General features: G+C 38.5%; 1 protein-coding gene across 1 annotated transcript in view; it reads right to left on the reverse strand.

Moving 5' to 3' along the window:
• Nucleotides 1–27,833, reverse strand: part of Kpna3 (karyopherin subunit alpha 3) — a 72,464-nt gene that overhangs the window by 35,904 nt on the left and 8,727 nt on the right. The window contains exon 2 of the mRNA XM_021202990.2: nt 1,817–1,861. Coding sequence (XP_021058649.1) covers nt 1,817–1,861 — 45 coding nt within the window. The remainder of the gene's footprint in view (nt 1–1,816; nt 1,862–27,833) is intronic.

The following is a 27,833-nucleotide window of genomic DNA, read 5'->3' on the forward strand; positions in this document are numbered from 1 at the left end:
CTGGAGTGTCTGAAGACAGCTACAGTGTACTTACATTAAATAAATAAATAAATAAATAAATAAATAAATAAATATTAAAAAAAATTTCATTTATAGACTAGATGCCTAGATCTTCTAACTTTTTTTTTTTTTTTTGGTGGTGGTGGGTGAATAAGGTCTCATATATTCCCAGGGTTGGCCCTTAAACCCGCTATATAACTAAGGATGGCTTTGAACTCCTGATCCTCCTGTCTACGAGTACTAGGATTACTGGTATGCAGCATCATGACTGGTTTATGTGGTGCTGGGATAGAATAAGGGCTTCTTCTTATATGTTAGTAAGCATTTCTACCTACCAACTGACCTACATTCTCAGTCCTAAGCGCTTTAAAGTGAATACTTTAGGATCTTTCCATAGACAATTTTGTCATAAACAAAGTTATCTTTTCCTTCCTATTCTTCTGGCACTGACGATAACTTCCAACAATATAATTAACAACAATAAGAATGAATCCTCCTGACCTGCTGCCAAATCTTAGGGAAAGCTTTCAGTCTTTCACCATTAAAGACAAAATATGTGGTTGTTCTTCATCAAAATGTGGTAATGCCTCTCATTCCTAATGTGTTCATTATTTAATCAGGAATGAGCATTAGACTTTTGTAAAATGCTTTGCCCAAACTAATCTTATGATTTTTCTTACATAACTAACAAGAAGAAAGTTCAGAGAAAGGTTGTGGTGGTGGTTTGAATAAGAATGTCCTCCACAGGCTCATATATTTGAACACTTAGGGAATGGCAACTGTTTGAAAGGATTAGGAGGTATGGCCTTAGTGGAGGAAAGGTATTGCTGTGGGGGCTTTGAGGTTTCAAATACCCAAGCCAGGCCCACTGGTTCTCTCTTCTTTCTGCTGCCTCCAGATCTGGATGTAGAACTTTTCCCTTCTCTAGCACCATGTCTGCCTATATATGTATGCTTCCAGAGAACCATGCTTTCCACCATGATGATAATGGACTGAACCTCTGAACTGTAAGCCAGCCCCAATTAAATGTTTTCCTTTATAAGAGTGTCATGCCCATGGTGTCTCTTCACAGAAATAGAACACTGACTAAAACAGTTGTTTTATTCTGTTTGGAGGGTTTTTTGAGACAGCCCACGAACTCAGGCTAGCCTTAAACTTAGGGCAATTCTGTCTCAACCTTCCAAGTATTGGGACCACGGGTTTGAGCTATCATACCCAGTTCAACCTGTAATATTTTGTATAGAGGGGGCATGTGCATGTGGTTTTGTGCAGGTGGAGGTCAAACGTCAAGCTGAGGGAGTTAGTTTTCTCATTATAAATATGAGGATAAAAATCAAGTTGTCAAACTTTGTGGCAAGTGCCCTTACTTGTTGAGCTACCTCACTGCCCCAAAACATGGAATATTTTTTAAAAGAATTAATTTAAGAAGTCAAACAACTAATTGAAATACTGAATCTGTTCAGCCAAATGAGGCATGTTAATAAAAGACTTTTCCTCACTTTTAACTTACCTGACCAATCAACCACTACCAACAGATTTTAAGTTTAATATAATGTGTCAAAGTGGAGAAAATTACTATTACCAGTAATAAAAGTTTTAAGCTGATTCTCATAAACTATTATTCACTGAACATTTACATTCAGACATAATAGTTAATAGCTTTGTCATTTTTCAGCTAGTGACTTTAGATGGCCCTGATCTCAATCTTCCTGCCTCTACTTCCCAAAAGCTGAGATTACAGGAGTTAGGTGCTGTATTATATCCCCAGCCAGTCTTACTTGTTTTTTATTTTTTAAAAAATACATAGTCTCCTTACCTTCCGGAGTTCAACTGTCACTTCATTTCTGTGTCTTCGCATCGTCTACAAAGGAAAATAAGATTACTTTAGTACCAAAATTTTAATACTGCTAATATATAAATTGGTGTCTTCTTTTAGAAACAAAATAATCTTTTTGAACAGTTTTTGAGGTCTTTTTTATTTTATTTTATGTTATGTTTGCCTGAATATATGACTGTGTACAACTGCAGACAGTGCCCGTAGGGGTCAGAAGAGGGAACTGGATCACCTAGAGCTAGTTACAAAAGAGTATGAGCTGCCATGTGGGCGCTAGGAATTGAATCTGGATCCTCTGCAAGAGCAGTCAGTGCTCTTACTCCTGAGCCATCTCTCCAGCCCCAACTTAATCTTAAAACAAAATTTTGATTCATTTACTTAATCTGTTTTTGAGACAAGCTCTTACTACATAGTTCAGGTTGGTCTTGAATCAAACTCTTCCTACATCAGCTTCCTCCCAAGTGCTAAGATCACAAGCACACACCACTGCATCTACCTGACTAATTCTTTTTAAACAATAAACAGTGATTAGCTAGAAAGCTGACAGTGTTGTATCAAATGTCTATTGGTTGATTCATGTACATTGTGATGTAGCTTGGCTACTAATAATCTATTCTTCTATCCAAATTGCACCAAGGTTTTGGTATTTGTTTTGGTGGTGGTGGGTATGTGTCGGTGTAGAGTTATATCCACTCTTTAGTGTATTAAATGTAGGAAATCTAAATAGTCTTACTCTCTCCTATCTTGTCTTCTGGCCAATATCATACAAAGCAGAACAACCACCTGTAATGGCATCTCGAGACCTAAGCAACAAGGTGCCATTAAATTCTCAAAGAATTTGGACACAGAATCAACAATGTCCATATCCTTACCCATAAACTACATCATTCTTCCAGTAAATTATAGTTTTGCTGAAGTCAGCCAAATGAGGCTTATAATCAATGAATTCTATCTGTTTATTCATATTTTAAAGTAACATGCAATTTGCTTTCGGATTACAACCTTGTCATGCATGAGCAGCTGCCTCATGTTTCTGCTGTGACGCCTTCCCTACCATGACGGTTTCAATCCCGTCAATCTATGAAATCAAAATAAATTCTGCCTTCTTAAGCTACTTCTTTGAGGTACTTGATCACAGTTACTCTAACAATCCATGTGATATAGATAGACTGCTGGAACTGGTCCTGTAGGAGGAATTTAACAGAATTTAGAAATAGGTGATACAGAGCAATCAGCTATTCTGTTAAGAGCCCAGGAAATTAGAAATTAGAATGCCAGCAGAAATATCAACAATAAACACTGTGTTCATAAAGTTCCTTAGGAGTACAAAGATTCTATAGGAACTAGGCCAAATGGCTATTCATGTTACATTCTGGCACAAGAAAAAAAAAAAAAAAGACTACATTCGGCCTATGTTCTGGAAATTTTTGAGGTGCTGAATTTAATTAAAAAGTAAAGAACTAATTTGTTTGGAGAAGGAAATTTCAAGACACCCTAACTTCCAGACTATTGCATGAATGGTGTTTATTGCCTTTAACCTGGCTTGAAACAAGAATTCTGAACAGAAATAATGGGAGAAAGTGTTATTTGGTGAAGAAAGCAATGTTAAACTTAAAAGTGACAGATATGACAAAGATGCTATAAATGTTAAGGCGATTAGGGCAATAAAGAAGAAATTGCATATTGAACTGAAACATAAAAATGTTTTTTTCCTTAAGAGTGTTTGCTAATCTTCAAGAGGATAAGAGTTTGGTTCCTAGCACACATATTGGACAGCTCACAACTACCTGTAACTCTGGCTCCAAGAAATACATCATTCTCTTCTGGTGTCTGAAGACACCTTCACACCCATGGTGCCTTAATGGCAAGATCCCATCCATCAAAGGCTCCATGCTGTAAAACTGAAAATCTGTTTGAAAACCTTTCATTTGAAGACAGAATGCCTAAACAAGAATGCCTCTGTTAAGAGTTCTCTGCCCGAAACTGGCTGCCTAAAGAAACATACTGCCTGAGCTAAGCCATGAAGACTGTGTCCACTACAGTCTTGGTCTAAGGGGTCTTTGGCTATTCCTCAGACAACCAGTACTTGGTGGCAAAATCCATATGGTTCCAATTTTGCAGGCATATAAAATACAAGGTCACACATACATACGCCAGCGTTTCAGAAGAGGTCAGGCAACATGTGGCAGAGTCAGATTTACTGCAAGAAGAATCTGTAAGGTCACTATAGTAAGCTAAGGTAAAGCCTACATTGCATGAGGACTCCAGCATGCTGGAAATGTCAGGGATATAGGATGTCTATAAAAGCAAGCTATAGGCCATGTGTGCTGCAGGGAGCAAAGCCGTAGAGGTCTCAGATGCCAGACATGGAAGTGCTGAGAGTGGTATTTGCCCTTGGGAGTCAGTCGTTTGGTCTTTCCATGCTGTCTCCATTCTTCCCTTTTTTAATAAGAATATTTATTCGGTGTCACTGTAGATTGAAAGTTAATTTCTTTTTAATTTTACAGGGACTCACAGTTAAGAGACTACCTCGAGTCTCAGAAAATTCAACTGGACTTTTGAACAAAGCTGGAACTCTAAGACTAAAGATGGAGCTTTCCAAAATGGGCTAAACATACATCTGAACATACATCTATGAGGAGCCAAGTAGCAGGATGTCATAATTTGAGTATGAAATGTCCCCTACAATCTCATATAACTACTAAATTCAGATTGCCACTCTTTACTTTCCAAACAAGTCAGAAATTGGAAGAATGAACTTTAAAAATGATTCAGTTATATACTATTAAGGACCCCACCCCTTCAGATTTAAAGACAAAGATGAGTGCTAAAATACTTGATTTTATTTTATTTTATTTTTTAAAAAAACTAGAGCTGCTGGACTCTGGCAGGGAAGGGGGAAGTAAAACAAGAAGGAAGTAACAAAAAAGAGAAACTGTTAGGGGCAGGAGAAATGGCCCAGCGGTTAAAAGCACTTGTTACTCTTACAAAAGACCCAGATGTGATTCCCAGCATCCATATTGAGGATCACAACTGTCTGTAACTCCAGTCCCAGGGGATCCAATGCCCTCTTCTGGCATCTGTTGGTGCTGTATGCCACAGACAGATACACAGAAAAAAATACATAAAATAAAAACCAATTTCAGGAAAAAAAATACAAATTGATAAAACTGAAAAAGAAAATGGCAGAACAATGAAACAAAGTTCTCTCTGAAGGTAAAATCAGCTTAACTGACAAAATACTGAAACAAAAAACTAAACACCAAAAGTACAGGCAAAGGAGGACACAAACTATCTATACTGCAAATCAAGACAGAAAACTACAGTCTATAACATCACAAGAATAAGGAATAACTGGAAACACATATATTTGTTAATTTAGATGAACTGGGAGAACTTCTGAAAAACAAACTATGTCTTACCTAACAAAGAAAGTAAGTTAACAATACTATAACTAAAACTGCAATTTAAATTTGTTTCCTGTCAAAGCTCGGAGGATTTAAATGGAGAAGTTTTCTAAAATTGGGGGGCCGGGGGGTGGCAGAACCACAACATCAGTTATCCACATGTACTGGCTGGTTTTATGTGGCAACTTGACACATGTGGAGTTATCACAGAAAAAGGAGCTTTAGTTGGGGAAGTGCCTCCATGAGATCCAGCTGTAAGGCATTTTCTCAATTAGTGATCAAGGAGGGGAGGGCCCCTTTGTGGGTGGTACCATCTCTGGGCTGGTAGTCTTGGGTTCTATAAGAAAGCAGGCTGCGAAAGCTAGGGGAAGCAAACCAGTAACATCCCTCCATGGCCTCTGCATCAGCTCCTGCTTTCTGCCCTGCTTGAGTTCCAGTCCTGCATCCTTTGATGATTAACAGCAATGTGGAAAATGTAAGCAGAATAAACCCTTTCCTCCCCAACTTGCTTCTTGGTCATGATGTTTGTGCAGGAATAGAAACCCTGAGTAAGACAACACATCTTTCTAAAAAATAAGACAAGAGTATTGCAAGTCAATATCTCTGTGCATATAGATATGAAAACTCTTAACAAAAAAATTACCAAATAATATTCAATATAGAGTAGCTCTTCCATACCAGTTTTACTTTCCAAGTCTTTAGTTACCCACTGTCAACTGCAGTCTAAAAATATTAAATGGGAGCTGGGTGATGGGTCAGTAGGTAAGAGTGTTGGTTGCAATAAGTATGAGGACCTGAAATTAAAACCCTAGATCTTACTACACACACACACACACACACACACACACACACACACACACACCCTGGGTATGGCCACACATGCCTGAAGACCCAGCATTAGGAGGAGGTAGAGACAGGCTGGCCCAGCAACTCAATAGCCAGCCTAGCTAAAATGACAAGTTTCGGGTTCAATAAGAGACTCTGCTTCAAGGGAATAAAGCAGACAGTGATAGAGCAGAACATCCAAGTCCTCCTCTAGTCCCTACTCATATGCCAGTAAGCACATACATGTTTACACAAATGCATGTAATACACAAAATCAAAAAATAAACTAGTCTGTACCTTTCTGAGCAGCACAATAAAATGCTACTCCTTGACCATCACACAATTCATCCCTTTGTACTATCTGTCTGGCTGTTACTTAATACCATGTTAGCTATCACATCAACTGCTGAGGCACTGCTCTGTGTTCAGGTAAGCCTTTGTAGACAGGGCTATACAGAGAAACCCTGTCTTGAAAAACCAAAAATAAATAAATACATAAATACATAAATAAATAAATAAATAAATAAATAAGAAGGAATTTACCAGTTAGGAGTTCAGTGTAGTGATACATGCCTCTGATTTAGGCACTCTGGTGGCTGCATTAGTAGGATCCTAATTTCATGTGCAATATGTGCTTTATACTGAGATTCTGTGGAAAAGGAGAAGGGAGGAAGGAAGGAAGAAGGGAGAGGAGGGGGAAGAGAAGGGAAATGAGAAAGAATAAACACAAAGAAGAGAAGAGGAAAAAGAAGGGAGCAAAGACCAGTAAATACAAGACATAAAAATAAAGGAAAAAAGGAAAATAAAAAACCCAGTAGGTTCAATAAATTATTTAATATCCTGTTTACTCAAGATACAAAGAGATAAAGGCAATGAACAGAAGCAGTATTTAAAGAGACAACAGCTAAGAATTACCTACAACTGAAAGAAAAAGAGAAAGCCACATTTATGAAGTCAACAGCCAGGTGTGATGATGTGACCCACCTTTAAACCTAGCACTCAGGAGGCAGAGGTAGGAGTCCAGCCTGGTCTACAGAGGGAGTTCTAGGACAGCCAAGGCTACACAGAGAGAAACCCTGTACCAAACAGAAACAAACAAAAAACAGCATTTTAAAAAAGAGTGAGAGGAAAGATGCCAACAAACCCAAGTGTAAAGTCAAAACCAAGCACACATTAGGATACAGTGCACCAGGAAAAAGGACCCTAAAAGGAGTTGGAGTGAAACAAACTATATCCAAAAGCTGTCTTGTTTTGTTTTGTTTTGTTTTGTTTTGCTTGTAAGTGGGCTTTATAAATTTTATTATATATTTATTGGTCTTGTTTACTAACAATTTTATATTTTTTAAAAATTATTGGTCCTTAAGAAAAACTGGTGAGGAAAAAAAAAAAGGAGAGAGAAAATGTTTCGAAAACATAGTGTTAGCATAAACTCTCAGGTGGTTCTGGGCATCAGAAGCCCCTGATGAACACAGCCTAAGAATCTACACTGAAAATAAATCCACCACTTCAGAAAAGTACTAGAACACACACACGTCACATACCTGTAAGCTAACTAAAAAACAAACTAAAACCACAATCCTAGAGTATGGAATAAAAACTGTACCTCAATAAACAACATAAACAGTCACTTGTTCCTTGATCTATCAACTGTTTCCCAATCATTATAACTCAAGTGTTTAAATCTTACTTGAGGAAAGGGAGGTGAAAGGCAAAAGAATTTCCAAATTCAATTTGGCTTTGTGGACTGTATAAGGACACAAACCTGCCCTCTTCAGTAGCCATAGGTAGGAATTAACTGCATGGTGTTATTTTGTGCTGGTGCCCTTTAAGGACCTCTACCAAACAAGCATTCATGTTTCATGGTATTCATTACAAAGCTACTTCTGAAGAGTGATGAAAGCCATACATAGGGCAATGAGACATCATCCTCCTAAAAGAACATTTTATCTTCAAACTCAGAATTGTATCAAAGAAGGAATGATAGAATTCCATTATCATCACAACTTAGTAAACTGAAGGATCCAGACAATGATTATCACTGATTTCTAACATCACAAATAGAATCTGACATCATAATCCTCATAAAAGAATTACACCCCACATCCCTATGTTGGGAGGTTTGCATATCATATAAACCTAACAAGGGACTTGTAACTAGAAAAGACAGTAGATCTTTACAGTTACCACTTCAGTAATAAAAAGACAAGCGACAGCATTAAAGCATGGCAGATATGCAAAACAGTCATTTCTCCAAAGAAGGCAGACCAGTATACTTAGCAGAGAAATGCACATTCACCTGAGATGCAGCCCACAGGATGGCTAATTTTTGAAAAGGTGCTGCAGCTCAGTGGGAGAGCACATGCAAAAGCAGGTGGTATTAGAAAAAGGGCAGGTATGTGTTAGAAGGTCTTGGAGAAACTGAAACTCATCAACAAAAACAATGTTCTTATTATATAGCCATTAACTGTGTAGCAACAAAAAGGAATAAAATACATACAAGCAATACCCAAGGACTTTAAGCCACATACTATATAATCCCATCTCTAGAAATACCCAGAATTGGCAATCTACAGGCAGGAAGATTACTATTTCTTAGGTACAGGGGAGTGGGCGATGTGAAGAAGGGGGGCAGGAAATAGCAGGTTAGGCTAAAGGTTGTTAAGATTTCTTCTGTGATGGTGAAAACATTTTAACCTTGGTTTTGATAGTTCCACAACTCTTCAAATATATCAAAAGCTGCTGAGTAGTACACAGTGAGTGAAGAGTAGCACACAGTGAGTGAACTGAACGGGATGTACATTAAAGCTCCATAAACAAATACAGTGTGACTTCTAGCTCAACAAGTATTACATACCCAAGTGTGCAGGAAGATGGGAAGCAACTGATGAATGTCAGTGCAACCACGTACCAGAAACAATCTGGCAAATTTTGGTGACATTAAAAATCATCCTAAAAGACATTCAACTCTACTTAAATCCTTGCATGTATGTGTTACAGGACAAACACAAACAGTCTGAGGGCATCCCTGGTATGTAATACCAAACGTAAAAAAATAAAATTTAAGGAACTGTAACACAATTATTTTTCAACACTGAAAATAAAGCTTTTTTTCCACATTAGTTTTGTAAAAAGCAAAATTAGTCTCACTACTATATACAATTCCTATATATAGGCATGTATGATAAATCTAGAAAAGTAATGGCTTAAACAAATTTGTGACGGCTTTTATTTCTGGGAGGGAAGCTATAGGGCCAGAGAGGAAAATATAGCTAGCTTTCAGTTTACTGGTTCTAGTTCTGAAATTAGGTATTGGATCCATAGAAATCCGTTTTATTATTGCTTCAAGAATTATTGTCAATGCTATTTTTGAGTATGAAATATCACATGGCTTTTAAATGTTTAAGGGGAAAACAGCACGACTACTACACCACCATGCACCTTGTGTTAAACACTGTGCTCTAGGCTGGGTTAGAAAAGTCCAGCAGCAGAGACAGCATTTAGCTATTGCCCTGGGTTCATTCAACACCCAGTTCCCAAAGATTCCCAAAATAAATGCATAAAGAATTGTGATCCACTGATGTTAACACCAACAAGCTACAGCCAACAAAATACAAAGTTAACAGTAAGAGATAACCATTATAATTCAATTCAGAGTGTGGTCCTAAACAAATGAATAATAACAAGACCCCACTGATAATATGTATTAACACTTCTCCAGTGTCATCTTCCCATGCTACACTTGGTTTGAGTTAGTAATTCTCAAACTTTAGCCTATTCCAGAATCCTGTGGTTTATTAAAACAGTCTATGAGCTCCACTCCAGAGTGTTTCCCAAGCACCAAGTCTGGGGCCGTATTAAAACTTTACATTTTCAAAAAGATCTCAGTACCAAAAGCAAATCAAAACAAGTAGGCAAGTACATAAAATATATACTGAAGGTATAAAATTTAAAGCTCCACAGCTTCCATTGCAAATATCTATTATAACTGTTCATTGAGTTATATAATAGACTTTCGTCTGGCTAGTTTCCATGCTTAATGTTATTTGAAAGTTTTTTTTTTAAATCATTAAGTTCATGAAATTTAAAAGTAAAAAAATTTGAAAACAAAATAAAAACCATCTCAAGTAAAGATACTGATATTATTAATTATGGAACCACAAATTTACCTACTACTGCTCTAGGTTAACACACATAATATACAACAGAGTCATCACCAAATTACAGAGCATCAAAGCCCTACTGAACAGTTTTCCCCTAAGGAAAACCAAATGAATTATTCAGCAGACTAAGTGTGCATGTACTAGTCAAACACATTAGCAGACTGCCCTAGGACAACACATCTGAGTTGGCCTGGGTTTTTATCACTGATCCCTCACATGTACAAACTTTGCTATTTGGGGAAAGCTACTGTCTCTCTGTGTCTCCCTCTCCATCTCCCCTTCTNTCTTCCCCTTCCTGTCTGTTTCTTTTCTTTGAGGTTCCTAAGACCTAACATTCAGGTTATAGCAAAGGCTTCTAACAGGAGCAGTACCTGTGGTATGCTGAAATCTCCCAATATATATTAACTATAGTCACCACTGTAGTGGCCACAACTCATACTCCCAACACTCCAACTGTAACGGTCAACGTCTCATCTGTCTCCATACACTTCCACACTATTTACCAACATCTTGTTGTGGTCAGTGTCATTTCTGACAGTCTCCCTTATAGCCACTAAAGACTGTCAAGTGGCTCAGCTTAGTTTTCCTTTCAGGTCAAAACCCTGATTATATTACTGGTGTCTTCAACAACTATTCTAACAGCCTGTTCAAGAGGCTGGCCAGACACAAGCTTCCACTCTTAAATCTGAAATTTTCATTTCAGTATGACTCAAGATTCTGTGGCAATGTTTTTTTCCTAAAAAACAAACAAACAAACAAACCACCTATAGACTGGGCATGGTGGCGGTATGCTTTTAACCCAGCACTTGGGGAGGCAGAGGCAGATTTATGTGAGTTCAAGACCAGTCAGTGTTGCAGGATTTTCCCTGTCCAATCACATTAGGGCAGTAGGAGGCTTGTGATTGGACAGAAAGGAGGTGGAGTGAGGCCTTGGGGGAGGAGGGAGAACCAAAATGGAGGCTGATGTGGTGTTATCAAAAGGTTAGAATAATTGGGTTAAAGCTTTGTCATCATTTGGTTCTGAAATTATTGCATTGGCATCTTGTAAATTATGTTATGATTGATATATAAATATGATTGGCTAATTAAGCATTAAGAGTCTTGATTCTACCAGGTAATTAGGTGTTGAGATGGCCCCGTGGGAGCCATGTGGCCTCGTGGAGAGTTGGCAGGCAGAGAGATGGAGTGAGTGAGATCTAGCTCCCAAGAGTTGCCAGTGGAGGCCCCACTGAGAGTTGGCAGGTTCATTATTTAATATTTCTTGCAACAAGTCAGGGTTACAAGTCAGGGTTATGTAGAAAAATCCTGTTTCAACCCACCCCAACCTGGAAAAAAAGAACCAGCTACAAAAAGTTCCGTGGCTTATACCTAGAATCTGGCACTTGGGAAGCTGAGGCAGGAGGATCACAAGTTCAAAGACAGACTAAACAACCTGTAATACCAGGCAGAGCCAAGGCAGGGGGACGGCTGCAAATGAGATACTGTTTAAACACACACACACACACACACACACACATCTACAGATGTGTCATTCCAATGATGATGAATTTTGTATCTTTTGTATTTCATTCACAAACTTGTGATGTGTGCAACAGTTGACATGAAATAGGAAATTTTCTACCTAATGCTGCTGAACATTGTTTACTTTGGAAAGCCCCTGTCCTTAGAAGCAGTGCTGAATTTTTCTAAATACAATTTAAAGTGTTGGACAATTTTCTGCTAACTAGCCATTTGGCAAACTAGCCTACAATGGCAAAGCCTATGACTCATTGCCTTGAGTTCCTCCAGCCTGTCAGGTCCATCCTGTCTGCTTCTTTTACAGTTTCCACTCAATCAATACCTCTGCTTCTCTACTTCTTTTTTTGTTGCAATGGCAGAAAGTTAGCCTGGATGGTTTATATTCTCACTCCAAAGCTGGGCTGCTATATAAAATATATATATATATTCAATTTTCATTAAGTATTGCAAATTCTAGGTCTTTAGCTTCATTTAAATGGCTAAAGCTCACTGTTGGGAAATCTTTGCAGACTTTCTTGGTTTGATTTTGCACAAAAGCCACTTTTCTCAAGTTCCCAGTCCTATACCCTGCCCTTCTTTCACAGCAGCAGATTAGGCCCCCCATGAGTCTTTTAAGGTTTATATTTAATTCTGTGTATGTGTGGTGTGTATTTGGGAGGCATGTACATGATGAGTGCAGGTGCCTGGAGAGGCCACAGGCATCTGATCTTCCTAGAACTGAAGTTACAGCCAGTTGTGAGTCAACCAACATGGGTGCTGAGTACTAAACTAGGGATGTCTGCAAGAGCAGTAAGTGCTCTTAACCACTGGGCCATCTCCTTTTCAGAAAACAGAAATTGCCATATAGTAGCAGCTACCTCAACTTCCAATGAGGCAGTGCAAATCTCCTTCCTAAACATCCTGTTTCCTTTCCTCCTACCTAAACACTGAGCTCCTGAGACCGTTCCCTGTCCACCAGTCTAGCACCCTCTCTTGTCCCTCACATATTGGTTACCCTTCTCTCTTGTCATTCTCATCCCCCAGCATAAGGACACCAAAGTTTCTTTCATTAAAAGCAGAAATCTTCAATTTTCTGATCGTTTTTCTTAGTCAAATCCTTTACAAGACCATGTCTACACTGCCTTCACTTCATCCTATATAGAAGTCCACTGACACTCTTCTTGCCCACATCAGCAACTCTGCAAGTGAGGATCACAATCCTTACTCGGGCTCCATGTATGCAGAACTCTGTTCAAATCACTCACTCATTAGTTTTCATCTCATTAACGTCCATAACACCACACACCTGGCTTTCTTCCCTTTTGGTCTTCATTCTCCATCCATCCTGGTTGCTCTTCCCTAAGTTGTATCTAAAGCTTATAGGCCCTAAAAATCCATTCCAGGTTATCATATATACTTTTCAAACCATCTACATCCCAATAACCATGGGCAATCTGGATGTTTCCTAATGAATTCAGAATTGTGCAATTTATATACACTTTCCAGGTAATTAGTAAACACATTTATTAGGAAACATCTACCTAGTTTTCTAACAAATGGAAGTATTTTTCTACAAAGTTTAATCAATGTCAAAATATGAAAATACTTTAATTCTTTTGAAATGTAATGCACATACCACATAATTCACCCACAGTGAATTACTGAGTTGAATTACCACCTCAATCATTATTTTAGAATATCCCCATCACACATAAAGAAACCCTGTGTCCATTAAGAGTCAGTCCCCATTGTCATAGAGCCCGCCACAATCTACTTTGGGGATCTACAGATTTATAAATATGGATAGACAGTTTCAGATCTGAAATCCAGACTTGAATCATCCCTTCAAGTGCAGCTTCTTTTAAATAAACAGCTATATTTATATGAACAGATTTGGGAATATTCCACGAGTCTACCAACCTTAGCCCATAGTTCTCACCTGAGCTAATTAAAGTACCTCCCAGATCACCCCCAGAAATGGCCACAAATCGCATATTCCAAACTGAACTCATTATTGTCCTCTCATCTACTTTGTCCTATTTGTAAGTAATAAAGTAGGATATGCAACTATCTAAAAAGTATTTCGGAGTATTAAACATTAGTATGAGCACCTGTCACTTTTTACAAAGTAGCTAGTTATCAATGTTTATCACCCATGTTTTGTTCTCCACAGACTGCAACTTGGATTTCCAATTTTAGACCCCTTTCTTCTACTCATTAAGCTTTTAATCTTACAAGTTTTATTTTAAGTTTTAGCAAACCTACCTGGTCTATTTTAGTTTCAGTGTCTACATGTTACTTAGGCTTCTTTTCTTTTCTTTCTTTCTTTTCTTTCTTTTCTTTTCTTTCTTTCTTTCTTTCTTTCTTTCTTTCTTTCTTTCTTTCTTTCTTTCTTTCTTTCTTTCTTTCTTTCTTTCTTTCTTTCTTTCTTTCTTTCTTTCTTTCTTTCTGGTTTGGTTTTTCAAGACAGGGTTTCTCTGTGTAGCCCTGGCTGTCCTGGAACTCACTTTGTAGACTTTGTAGACCAGGCTGGCCTCGAACTCAGAAATTCGCCTGCCTCTGCCTTCCAAGTGCTGGGATTAAAGGTGTGCGCCACCATGTCCGGCCGGGCTTATTTTCTTGTGTTTCATAATTTTGAATTATGAGCTTGGGATAGTCTGTGTTCTCTGCTCGTGCTAATGAGACTATACAAAATTTTAAACATTTAGCTTCTAATAATGATCAAAGCAAAAGGCAAATGATGTAGAACCTAAATATCAAAATATACACTAGTCTGAATATATAATCATGCAATACACAACAATATACCACATATCTGGTACTCACTCCATAACATAATGGAAACAAAAATTTCCTATCATCTACTGTCAAGGTAGCTACTGTGATGCTGATGTCACAATGTGTGCTGGCTTTTTTATGTCAACCTGATACAAGCTAGTAAAATAAATTCATATACCAGTGAGTACTAATGTACTTACATAATTGTATATACTGTGCTTTATCCAACTGGCAGCATCACTAGCTAGCATCACCACAACTGAGTATGTATTACATTATGTCTTAGTTAGGGTTACTACTGCAGTGATAAAACATATCTGAGAGGGGAAAAAAAAAATCTCAAGTGAGAAAATGTCTTAAGATCAGGCTATAGGCAAGCCTATGTGGCATATCGTAATTAGTGATAGATGTGAAGGGCCAAGACCATTGTGGTTGGTGCCGCCCCTGGGTTAGTGGCCCAGACTTAACAAGCCATGAGGAGCAAGTCAGTGAGCAACGCCCCTCCATGGCCTCTGCATCAGCTCCTGCCCTGATTGAGTTCCTGTCCTGCTTTCAATAATGAATTGTTAAATGAAAAATGTGAATGAAATAAACCCTTTCCTCCCCAAACTGCTTTGGGTTGCTATGTTTTATCACTGCAACAGTAAATCTAAGACACAACATAATACATACTCAGTTGTGGTGATGCTAACTAGAGTAAATAAATCTAACATCCTACCATTTGGATAAAGCATAGTATATTCAATTATGTAAAGTACATTAGCACTCATTGGTGACTAACAAGTATATTACTGGACTATGAATTTATTTTACTATACTTTTTTTAACCCATCCCTTTTACTTATACTGTTCACCTGAAGAACTGTCCAGATTGCCTCGATTGCTGTGACAAGTCCCATCCTGATCACCCTGATCATGGACAGGAACTTCTGGTAACAGCAGATAAAAAGTATCTGTCAGAAAGAAGATCATCCACCTCCCCCTTGCCTGGCCTCCCCTCTTGTGCTGAGCTGAGCTTCCCTGTTGCTGCTGCAGGGCTGGCTCTTCCCATCCCTGCCTTCACATCTATATTTCTATGCTTTCATCATGGATTAGGGATTAGTGCTCTTCAAGAACCTTCCTAGCTTTAGAAGCCAGATTGGAACTGTGGAGGCACCCAGCCTTGTGGACTGAGCAACTAGTGGCTGTCCCCATCCTTCCCTCCCAGTGAGAGACAGCTAGCTACCTTAGGACTACTCCAGCTGATGAGGCCCCTGCCTCAAGGATGGAGAAACTACCAGGATCTCAGCCTTTCCGATGTGATTCTCTGTTGTCACTATTTTAAAGCTAACATAAGTAAAATTTCTTGGTTCTGTTCCTATAGAAAACCCTAACTGAAACGACTGTAGCAGATGAGCCATTCATTCTAGCAACAGCCTCATATACTTCATGTCTACTATCTCTTAACACTATCAAGAAGCCACACCGTGTTACTGGCCACACTATCTAGTTCACAGAATGACGATATTACCTAGCAATGCATTTCTCAAAACATGTTCCTGCAGTTAAGCAACCTAACTAAATAATCAGTAATCATTATACTAAACTTAATTATGTTAAATTTTAACATAATTATAATTTCTTCATTACTAAAATTTTATTGTAAAGAACTTGCAAATGAACAAAGACACAGCAAGACCAGCTGCACCCAGTCTTTATATCTCAGTGAACTTCCATATAGTTAGAAGAGCCAGTCTGAAATCATGGAGCTTCACAGTGGTTTCACCATCAAATATTCATTGTACTGGCTAGCTTTATGTCAGCCTGACACAAGTTAGAGTCACTGGAGAAGAAGGACCCTCAACTGAGAAAATACCTCCCTAAGTCAGGCTGTGGGCAACCCTGAAGAACATTTTCTTGGGAGAGAGGGCCCAGCCCACTGTGGGTAGAGCCGCCCCTGAAATGTTTAAGAAAGCAGGTTGAGCAAGCCAGTAAGCAGCACCCTCCATGGTCTCTCTGCCTTGCCTCCAGCTTCCAGCCCTGATTTCCTTCAATGAAGTACTATGATACAGAAGTGCAAGCCTTTACTCCCCAGTGCATGCACACACACGTGCACACACTCAGGGAGGGGGGAGCTAAAATGAGAAAATCAAATAGCTTCTTGCATGTCTTATAAGTTCTTCACCTACATTTAGTGCTTCCTGAACACTAAAAAATACCCCCCTTTTTTAAAAAAAAAACTGGTGTTACAGTGTCATCTCAAGAAGATAAGCATTTTTACTTTAACTCAAAAAGTATTGTCTAGAGGGGCTAAAGAGATGGTTCAGTGGTTAAGAGCACTTGCTGCTCTTCTAGAGGACCTGGGTTCAGTTCTCAGCATCCACATGGGACAGCTCACAACTGTCCAGAGGTTCTGATGTCTTTGACCTACTTGGGCAGAATATACCCATAGACAGACAGACAGACAGACAGACAGACACACACACACACACACACACACACACCTCTATAAACAATTAAAAAGAAAAAGAAAAATTACTAAAAAGTTCTGTCAGTATGAGAAATAGTAACATTCAAACCTCCTTTTCCACCAAGTCCTTTCCGTCTGTTCGTTACAGATTTAAAAAAAAAAAAAAAGTAGCAGTGATGAACACAGTTAACAGCAACCTAATAAGACACCTGAAACTGGGCTGAAGAGATGGCTCAGTGGTTAAGAGCACTAACTGCTTGCTCTTCCAGAGGTCCTGAGTTCAATTCCCAGCAACCACATGGTGGCTCACAACCATCTGTAATGGGATCCAATGTCCTCTTCTGGTGTGTCTGAAGATAGCTACAGTGTACTCTGAGAAACAAAATAAGTAAATCTTAAAAAAAGAAAAGAAAAGAAAAAGAAACCTAAAACTATGTCAACTTGCCATCTACTATAGCTCACTGCATCTATCTTAGACACTAACTATAGCTTAAAAACCAAGAGAAACAGAGCACAGAATTCCTTTAATAAGTAAAAGCTTTAGATGACTTAGTAGTTAAGAACATGGCATTTCACAACAATCAGCAACTCCAGTCCCAGGGGATCTGACACCCTCTTCTAAACATCTCATGTACCAGCACACTGTGGCTAATACAGGACTCTATGGCTCAAGAATTTAAAATCTTAGAGCAGTATTGTGGAATGATTCAATTTAAGAAGGATGCTAATCAAATTTTTAAAAGAACAAATACAAACCCTCCAGCACACACACAAATAAAAATTAAAGGATTATAAGTATTTCTATCATCTTGATTTGGTGACAGTTCATGATATACACATGTGAATGACAAAATGTATGTTCTTATATGCAATTTGTCATTATGTTAGTTATCCTTCAGTAAAGCTATTTGAAAATAAAGCTTAGTGAATAAAACCTGATACAAACTGGAAAAAAAAAAACCCACATATACAGTGCAGGCTAATTTTATGTCAACTTGAAAGAAGGAAACTTCTATTTTAAAATATGGCTCCCTCCATGTGATCCTGCTGTAGGACATTTTCTTAATCAGTAATTGATGTGGGAGGGCCCAGCCCATTATGGGTGGGACCATCCTTGGGCTGGTGATCCTGGGTTCTATAAGAAAGCAGGCTGAGCAAGCCATGGGGAGCAAGCAAGTAAGCAGCTCCCCTCCATGGCCTCTGCATCAGCTCCTGCCTCCTGGTCACTACACTGCTTGAGTTACTGCCCTGACTTTCTTCATGATGGACTACAAAGTGTAAATACAAACAAATAAACCCTTTCCTCCACAACTTTGCTTTTGGTCATAGTGTTTCATCATAGCAAGAGAAAGCCTTATATACCTATGTATCTTCTTAGGCATTAAAGTCCTGACAATGGACAGATGCCAGAGGTGAAGAGCAGGAAGATAGTGACATTGATGGAACTGGTATGAGGAGAATGACTGGTGCATGTTCTCACTGAAATAGACCACAGAGGCCTTCCACAATCCACAGTATATTTCTGGAGACTTTCTGACTTACTCCATTTTCTGTGACTCATCATTGTTCAGCAGCATGCTCAAGTAATAAATGAATGGACTAACAAGACTCTTACCTTTAAAACACAAAAGCTCTCAGGAAATCTTGAGAGCTATCGCTGTGGTGCTTTCTTTGACCCTACAGACTTACAGGCTCTGGGTAGTTGTCAGTTTGAGCCTTCTGCAAAATGTCAGTTTGAGCCTTCTGTAAAAAAAATCTGAGACAGTACGGTACTTTTTGAGGCATGGTCTCACTATAAATCCTGGGCTGACCTCAATGCAGTGACCCTCACTGTCTCAGCCTCTCAAACTTGAATGACAGGTGTTCAATACCAGGCTCAGCAAAGATAATGCCTTTTGCTCCAGTTTGTCTGATAACTTTTGCTGGCTCAGTATCTGTTTCCAGTGCTGTAATTTGTTGGCATTGACTAGATCTATATTTATGATTCAGACAATTTTTCGGGTAAATTTTAAATAACCAGATCTAGTTCAACTTCCACTGTTAAGTACTAATATCAAGGGTGATCCAATGCTACATGAGGAAACATGAGTAGGTCTACCATTCTCTAGCTATGTAATCTTGGACCACAGAGAACTCAGCAAAGAAACAATCATACTACAATCACTATCTTTGAGCCAGTATAGTAAAAGTATTTTTCCTAATAGGTCTTTGAATTAATTGTATATGTGTTTACCATGTGGGTGCAGAAGCCTACACAACCCAGAAAATGGCATTGGATTCCCTGAAACTAGAGTTGTGGGCAGTTGTGAGCCACCATGTAGGTCAACCAAACTCTAATCCTCTCCCAGAGTAGTAAGTACTCTTAAATGTTTGCCATCTTTCTAGCCCAATAGTTCTTTAATCTTTTATCTTTTTAAAAAAAATGTTAGGTATATCTATTCAGACCATTCAACTTGTGCTTTATTTATCCTTCTACTCAATTACAATGTGAATACCAACATCAAATATATGTTACATATAAAAATCTGAATGTCCACAATATACATACTACAAATTAATGTTACAACTTTCGAATCTCTTGCATCTTTTATTAAAAATGCTTGGGGACCTATATGGTGGCGCATGCCTTTAATCCCAGCATTTATGAGGTATAGTCTCTAAAAGTTCAAGACTAGCTTAGTCTACATAGTGAGTTCCAGGTCAGCCAGGGTTCCACAGTGAGACTGTGCTTCAAAAGAGTCAAAGAAAGAGAAAGCAAAGAAAAATGCTGATTTTGGTTGTAGACAGAATTCAGTTGCTAGTGGTTTGCCTTGCATCCATGAGGCCCTGGGTTCAAGCACTAGCACTGACTAATAAGTGCTGACTTTACTTGTTTTTTAAGACTAACAACCTCAGTTATATGAAAAATAATTACAGTCCAAACAGACATTCTGCCATGCTTTTTTATGTTCTATTGTATCAGTGTTTGTCTTCTTGTAGGGTAATCAAATATCTAAAGTAGTCACTAAATTCCTATACTGGCTTTTCATGTTAGGTTTCCTCATCAGAAACTACCTTCTGCAACATAACCTTTTTGGAATACCCTATCACTAGAAGCCCTGGCATGCGTTATATGTACACAGGTGCTTACCCAGCACTACAGATTAACAGGATCTGACAGATCTTAGACATGTATGGACTTGCTCCCTCCTCAGCACCCTCTTTTCTAGGATTTCCACTGTTCTGTCTCTAGAACTATAGTTTTATAGTTCACACCAGCAATACTGTGTACTCTGTCCTAAACAACAGGACTATAAGGAACCCGTAGACAAAACCCCACCAACTTATCATTTCACCAAATAGCCATTTGTTTTTTAAGAATATGTTAAATATGATTTTTAATCCTCCAGTGCTTTAAAATATTTTAAATTAGGGTTACTATTGCTGTGACACCATGACCAAAAAGACAAGTTGGAGAGTTTGTCTTATATTTCTGCATTGTAGTCTATCACTGAAAGAAGTCAGGGCAGAAACTCAGTCAGGAATCTAGAGGCAGGAACTGATGCAGAGGCCATGGAGGGCTGCTGCTTACTGGCTTGCTCCTCATGGTTTGCTCAGCCTGGTTGCCTATAGAACCCAGGACCATAGACCAGGGTTGGTCCCACCCACAATAAGCCAGGCCTTCCCCCATCAATCACCAATTAAGGAAATGCTATATAGGCTTGCCTGATCTTATGGAGGCATTTTCGCCTCTGATGCTCTCTCCTGATGACTGTAACTTGTGTCAAGTTGACATAAAACTAGCCAGTACATCTGTGTTGTACTGCCCAGTCTGGTCTTGAACCCCCAACTTCTTGTTTTCATCAGTGTAGAGATGCCAAGTATGCACAACTAGGCCTGACTTTTTCCTTTTAATAATAATGGCTTTTATTCATACATAACTCATAATATGAAATTCAACCTTTTAAAGTACAATAAAAATATAATAAACTCAGTACTTTAGCACTTGTTACTTATTATGTGTGCATGTGTGTATGAGGGGACTGATATGCCATAACATGTATGTGAAGGTCAGAGGACAACTCTGTGGAATAGGTCCTCTCAATCCACCTGAACATGGGTTTCAGGATGCCACACTTGCATGGAAAGTGCCTTTATTCATTTAGTCAATTCACCAACCTCTGTATTTGTTTTATGAGACAAGGTCTCTCACTGAAACCATCTTTTACAACTTGACTAGACTGGTTGGCCAGTGAGCTTTGGATCTGCCTGTCTCCACAACTTCATAACCCTGGCTTTTTATTTGCGTTCTAGGGACCCAAACTTGCACAGCCATGTCTTCAGCTCTAGCCTGCTGTCTGTGGAATTCATCTATGCACTCCACATGCATTGTTCCACTGCACACATTCACTACAGTCTAGTTACCCATTCTTCAAGTAGAAGAGACATTTGAAATTGTGATATTGCTACTACTTATGTGCATCTATGTATGCTGTTCCATCTTTTAGACATACAAAGGAATAAAGTCTTGAATCCACATTCTAACACCTTGAAGAAGTTCTAAATACTTTTCCAAAGTGGGTAATAATCCTACCAACAAGTGAATGAAGGTTCCAATTTGTGCATCTTCCTAAGGCTTATTATTTAACTGTAGGAATCCTAGTGTACAACAGTACATCTCACTATTGCTTTGATTTGCTAATTGGTAATAATGTTCATTAACTCTTATTGTACTTATTGGCCACTTACATACCTTCTTTGAGGAATGTCCTATTCAAATCTCTTACGTTTTAACTGACTAATGTTAATGTTGTGTTGTTGTACTGCAGTTTTTACGTAGTCTAGACACAAAGATGCCTCAGCAGATAAAAGCACTTGCCCACAAGTCTGGCAACCTTAGCTCTATCCCTAGATCCCATAAGGTAGCTAGAGAAGAGACTTTCAAAAGTTGACCTTTGATCTATGTGGGAATATGCACACACACATACAAAATCATATTTGATGTATTTGCATATATATATATATATATATAATTCAATAACTGTGTTTCAGAATATAAGGGAAAGGTGTATGAAATAGGGTTATAAATAAGATAGTTACAAACAATAACTGTTTTTAAATGTACATAGAAACTCAAGTTATTTTTCTTTATATATTCCTTTGAAATTTTCTAAAAACAAAATTAACTTCTGCTTTTCTGCAACTATGAACAACTCTGCCAGCTAACTGTTGAGTCAGTGACAACCGTATCTCTAAGGCCTAAGTTTCACCTTTGTGTCAAAAGAAACAAGAACTTGGAATCATTAAACTACCTGCTAGTTCCTTTAAAAAAACAAAATTCAAATAAAGATGAAGTCAACACTTTGAATTTGGCTTACCAATTCTAACTACGTAAATGAAATAAAATATAACTGCCATAACTAACAATATAGCAAAGCAATACAATAATACAAATGCTCCTCAAACTATAAGAGTAATCTGGGCAAACTCTCCATGTAGAACAAGAGTGCTGAGTGGAGAGAGCCCAGGGCAGTCACATAACATCAGCTCAAGAAGATCAACTTTAAATTTTGAAGTATCTATATTTTCAAATCATGGGAAAAGCTCTAAGTCAGAAAACTGAAATATTCTAAGTCAAGGAACATCTTTTATATTTAGTTCAGCTAAACCTCTCATACCTGGAAAGGTCCTATGCTACAGATCTCCAAAACATCTTTTTTTTTTCTTTTTTAAGATTTATTTATTTATTTTATGTGAATACACTGTAGCTCTCTTCAGACACACAAGAAGAGGGCATCAGATCCCATTACAGATGGTTGTGAGCCACCATGTGGTTGCTGGGAATTGAACTCAGGTCCTCTGGAAGAGCAGAAGTTAAGTGCTCTTAACTACTGAGCCATCTCTCCAGCTCAAACATCTTTAAGCATCACCTCTTCGAGAATGTTCTTTACATGAAGCCCAGCTTCTTAAACTGTGGGTTGGAACCCTATGAGTTCTTGTAGCTAAATTTCTCTCAGGTAACAAGAAATACAGCAATTATAAAAGACTTTCAAATGTCCAACAATAAAAAAAAAAAAAAAAAAAAACTAAAAACATTTTAATAAGCCCAAGGTGTTTCTAGGCTTGCTCAGCCATGTCAAATCATGAGTTTACTACAGCCCTAGTTCTGAACACATGCACACTTCGTACTGTACTCCATGAAATATTAACTTTAAAATTAATTTGGCTCAGATTCTAGGCATATATAGCTTATGTTATAAAGTTTTATACATGTCTTTTAAAGAAACATAATGGGGAGGGCTGAAGAAAGATGACTCAGTGGTTAAGAGTACTTGTTGCTCTTTCAGAGGGCACATCACCCACATGGCAACTCAAAACCATCTGTTACTCCAGTTCCAGGGATCCAATGCCCTCTTCTCACCTCCACAGGCACTAGGCATACACATGATACACAAACATAAATGCAAGTTAAACACTCACATACATAAAAACATTTTGAATTAAATATTAAATCCAAGTCGGGTGGTGGTGGTGCACACCTTTAGTCCTAGTACTCAGGAGGCAGAGGCAGGCGGATTTCTGAGTTCAAGGCCAGCCTGGTCTACAGGACAGCCAGGTCTACAAAGAGAAACCTTGTTTTGAAAAAAATAAAATCCAAAAGAAAAAATAAAGTAAGATTGCTGTTTGAGGCCAATGAAACAGCTCTCCAGGTAAAGGGATTTACTGCTAAGCTTGACCAGAGTCCAATCCCAGGACTCACATGATGGAAGGGCAGGACTGACTTCTGTAAGCTGTTCTCTGACATACATAGACACACACAAAATAAATGTAATTTTTTTTTAAATTAAAAATTGCTAAAAAAAAAAAAAAAAAATGCTGAAAGAACTGCTGGTCTGGGTTTCCTAAAAAGCCTTCAAATGATTTTGGGCTTGGGATTAGTACAGAATTTCTAACAGTTTCTGAATAACTTTAAACATGCTCCTGCCAAAAAAAATACTCCTGCCAGTTTATGCTACTTACTGATGTAGAGTATTCTCAGCATTGAGGATATGTCTCATTAATATATAAAATTGTTTTGTCTTTAACCTATGCTGTTTATTCCATGTATACCAAAGAAATGATTTAAAATAAATTTTTTATGACTATCAGCAAATATTTTATTTCTATACCTATTTTATATACACCTAGGATGGAAAAAGTTTACAAACCCTGCTCCAGAAATACATTTGTCAAAGAAAGAAAATAGAAGCCATCAGATTCAGTAGCCTGTTAGCGCCCCTGTTGTAGGACATATTCATTTGTCCAGGTCCTTTCCACATGAAGCCCCTTTAGAATCCGATCCTTAAGGCCCAGACACAATTTCTCCTAGCTCCTCTGCCCAGGTCCTTGTTTCTTTCTCTGTTTATTTCTTCAGTTTAGCCTGCAGTAAATCCTACCACTGTAAACAAATGAGAAGAAAAACACTACTTCTCTCTTTACTATAGCTGTTCCGTTCCATTACTACCAAGTATGTAAATCAAAGTCAAACTAAACTAGATCTGCTCCCTGGCATCATACAGCATCCAGCCACTAATACTCTCACTGGCCTGCCAGACAAATGGCTTATACTTGCAATGCTCATCAGACATCCCCTCCAAGGCAGTAGCCTTCTAACTACTCCCTTCCAGGGAACTCCTTGCCCTAATGTTCTGTATCAGAAATTGCAGCTAAGCTTCCACAGACCTATTCTTCAGCTACACTTCCGCTAAGTCTTTAAAATAGTATATCCTGGGGCTCTTTCCTTTCCTGAACCCTTTATTATCACTCATCAACAGTATCAACTTTTTAAAAAAATTACATTCATTTATTTACCATGGAGGTCCTGGTAATTAAACTCAGGCTTGGCAACAAAGCCCTTTTTCTGCTAAGCCAGTGGTTCCCGACCTTCCTAATGTTGCAACCCTTCAATACAGTTCCTTGTGTTGTGGCGACCCTTAACCATAAAATTACTGCATTGCTGCTTCATAACTGTAATTTTGCAACTGTTGTAAATCATGATGTAAATATCTGATATGCAGGATACCTGATATGCAACTCCCAAAGGGGTCGCAACCCACAGGTTGAAAACCTATGTACCATGGCCTCTCCCTGGCCTCTAACATTATTATCATCTTCATCGTTTTTTTATTGCTTTAACTCGTTTCACTATTTATCACACAGCTTAAGCCAAATTTGGTAACCACCTGATTTCATAAGCACAGCTTTATCAGAACACAGCAACACATCCATTTACTTACCAACTTTCTACTGTTCCTTGATGAAATATAGCTCTCCAAAATGTAAATTATTTGGACTTCAAAGATTATGGTTTTTTACAGAAAAAGCCTGTCAACCTGTTCTACAATGTAAAATACAGCAAATAAATGGTCCTAATAACTTTTCCTGCTTTTAAGTCAGTCCCAATGCTGATGTTCTTTCAGGCCATCTATGGGATTTCTAACTATTCTACTCCCAACATGTTGTTCTGCTCTCAGCAACATGTCTTCTGGTGCAACTAAAGAACAGTTCTACATGTCTCTACTTACCACCCAGGAAAAGAGGGTTTCCACAGTCTAGCCCCTATCTATCCTACTCAATTTTCGAAACATAACTTTAAACCTTTAAACAACCCTGCATTACTTTAGTTCCCTAAGTGCACTATGATCCTCTTGTAGACCCATCCAACAGTCAGCATCAACTGACACACCTTATATGTGTTCTGAAGCCTCCATTGACTTGCCTGGGCCACCTTATATAGTTGCTTTCCCTAAGGGTCCACTGTAGTGAGAATACATTGTCATTAGAGTATCCTTTGCTTTTCAAGGTCCCTGTACTAATCTCATTCTTCAAGCAAGAACCCTGAGGCAGAGGAGGAGGATGACTAAAGGGACAGGCTGAAGAGCTGGGAAGCTGGACAAGATGCTGGGCTTGCCCCTTCCTAGTTTCACGATTTTAAGCAATTTCATTTTCCTCATCCATGTAACAGAACACTTGTGACAATTAGGAGTATTCTTACACGGAGTGTCCTGCTCACTGTTCCACAATTACTGGTAATCGTTATCATTGATGTTTTATTCCTCAAACTCAGTTGTCTTTATAAGTCAAGTCTAAATGACATGTGAACATTTGCCTAAAACCTCAACACTCAGTCCTATGCCCTAGGAAGTCCTTCAATTCCAAGACAGTTAATCACCTAAAAATTATGTTACAAACATCAGAAACGGACTTAACTTTAAAAAGTTAAAGGAGTGCTGGGCGGTGGTGGCGCATGCCTTTAATCTCAGCACTTGGGAGGCAGAGGCAGGCGAATTTCTGAGTTTGAGGCCAGCCTGGTCTACAGAGTGAGTTCCGGGACAGCCAGGGCTATACAGAGAAACCCTGTCTCAGGGCGGGGGGGAGGGGGGGTTAAGGAAAGAATGGAGGCAAAAGAATATACTGGGAAGACGCAGAGCAATCCACAGAACTAAGGTACTCTGAAGATTCAAGTCTATTGAAACACAGCGACCAAAGCACTTTCCACAGAGGTAGAGGCTGGAAGGAGTAGACAGCTTCCACAAGACCTCCAAGGGAGGTCCCACTCAAAACACCTAGGGCCAGCCAGGAGGCTAAGTGGGTAAAAGCACTTGCCACCGAACCTGGCAACCTAAAATCAATCCCAGGAACCTATGGTGAAAACAGAACATACTCCTGCAAATTGTCTTCCCTGTGCCTCATTACTGCCCAGTGGTATGCACTAGATCAGGAGTACACAATACATTTGTATTTTCAACATATGATGTACAAACAGACAAAAACACACACTACCCCCATATAAATAAAGTTTTTCAATTTAAAATATATATATATAATTTCCAGAACAGAACTTGATTGGTTTAATTTATGTTAGCCAGAAAAAAAGGTTAGGCACTTTAAGAAGAGATTGAAAACCCCACCAAGAAAGCTCGCTATGGTGGTAAGCGCCTGCAATCCCAGCCTGTGAGAGGGGCCTGCAAGAGGATCACAAATCCAAGCTCAGCCAAAGCTACCTAAGACCCCCTTCTCAGAAGACAAAACAGAAAATCTACAAGAGACAGCCAATGACAGGAAAGTAGCTTCTGAAGGCCAAATCAAAGCATTGTTACCAAAAATAAAAAAAAAAATGTAAGAGACAGGTGGAATTCTGAGTTCGAGGCCAGCCTGGTCTAGAGAGTGAGTTCCAGGACAGCCAGGGCTATACAGAGAAACCCTGTCTCAAAAAACAAAAAAGTAAAATAAAATAAAGTAAAATAAAGTCAATGTAGGAATGCTGCAAGTTACACAAGACAATACCATTGTCTCTGAAGCCAGGCTTTCTAGAAATAAACTTTGCAACTCCTTTACTTGATAGCAAAAGTTCATGTTACTTTTTTCTCCTTCAAGTGTTCCAGTATGTCATAATAATAACTCCATAAATAACTAAAATTCATTTTAGCAAATATAGTAACTTTCATATCTGTGACCCTGAGATCAAATAATATCATTATCAGCACATATTCTAAAATACAGAGCATCAATTAAAATTTTTGATTAAAAAAATGCTGATAAACACATGTATCAGTAAATAGGAGCAGGAGGCTAGAAGTTCAAGATCAGACTTAGCTACATAGGGAGTTTGAAGGCCAATGTGATTTATGTAAGTCTAGTCATAAGCAAACTGAATCTGACCAACTCCCTGTATGTTTACCTTCCAGTTTACAGAAAAGCCTGCGGATGGTGCAGAATATAAGGAACAAATTAAACTACACCATGAGGAAAAACAATCCTGTGCCAGGACCTTCTATCAGACTGAGCCATATGAAACTGCTGATTCTTTTTTTTTTTTTTTTTTTTTTTTTTTTTTGCATAGGGTATTAGGATAATTATGTATG

The sequence above is a fragment of the Mus pahari genome, chromosome 8 (assembly GCF_900095145.1).
Source record: "Mus pahari chromosome 8, PAHARI_EIJ_v1.1, whole genome shotgun sequence".
Taxonomy (NCBI): Eukaryota; Metazoa; Chordata; class Mammalia; order Rodentia; family Muridae; genus Mus; species Mus pahari.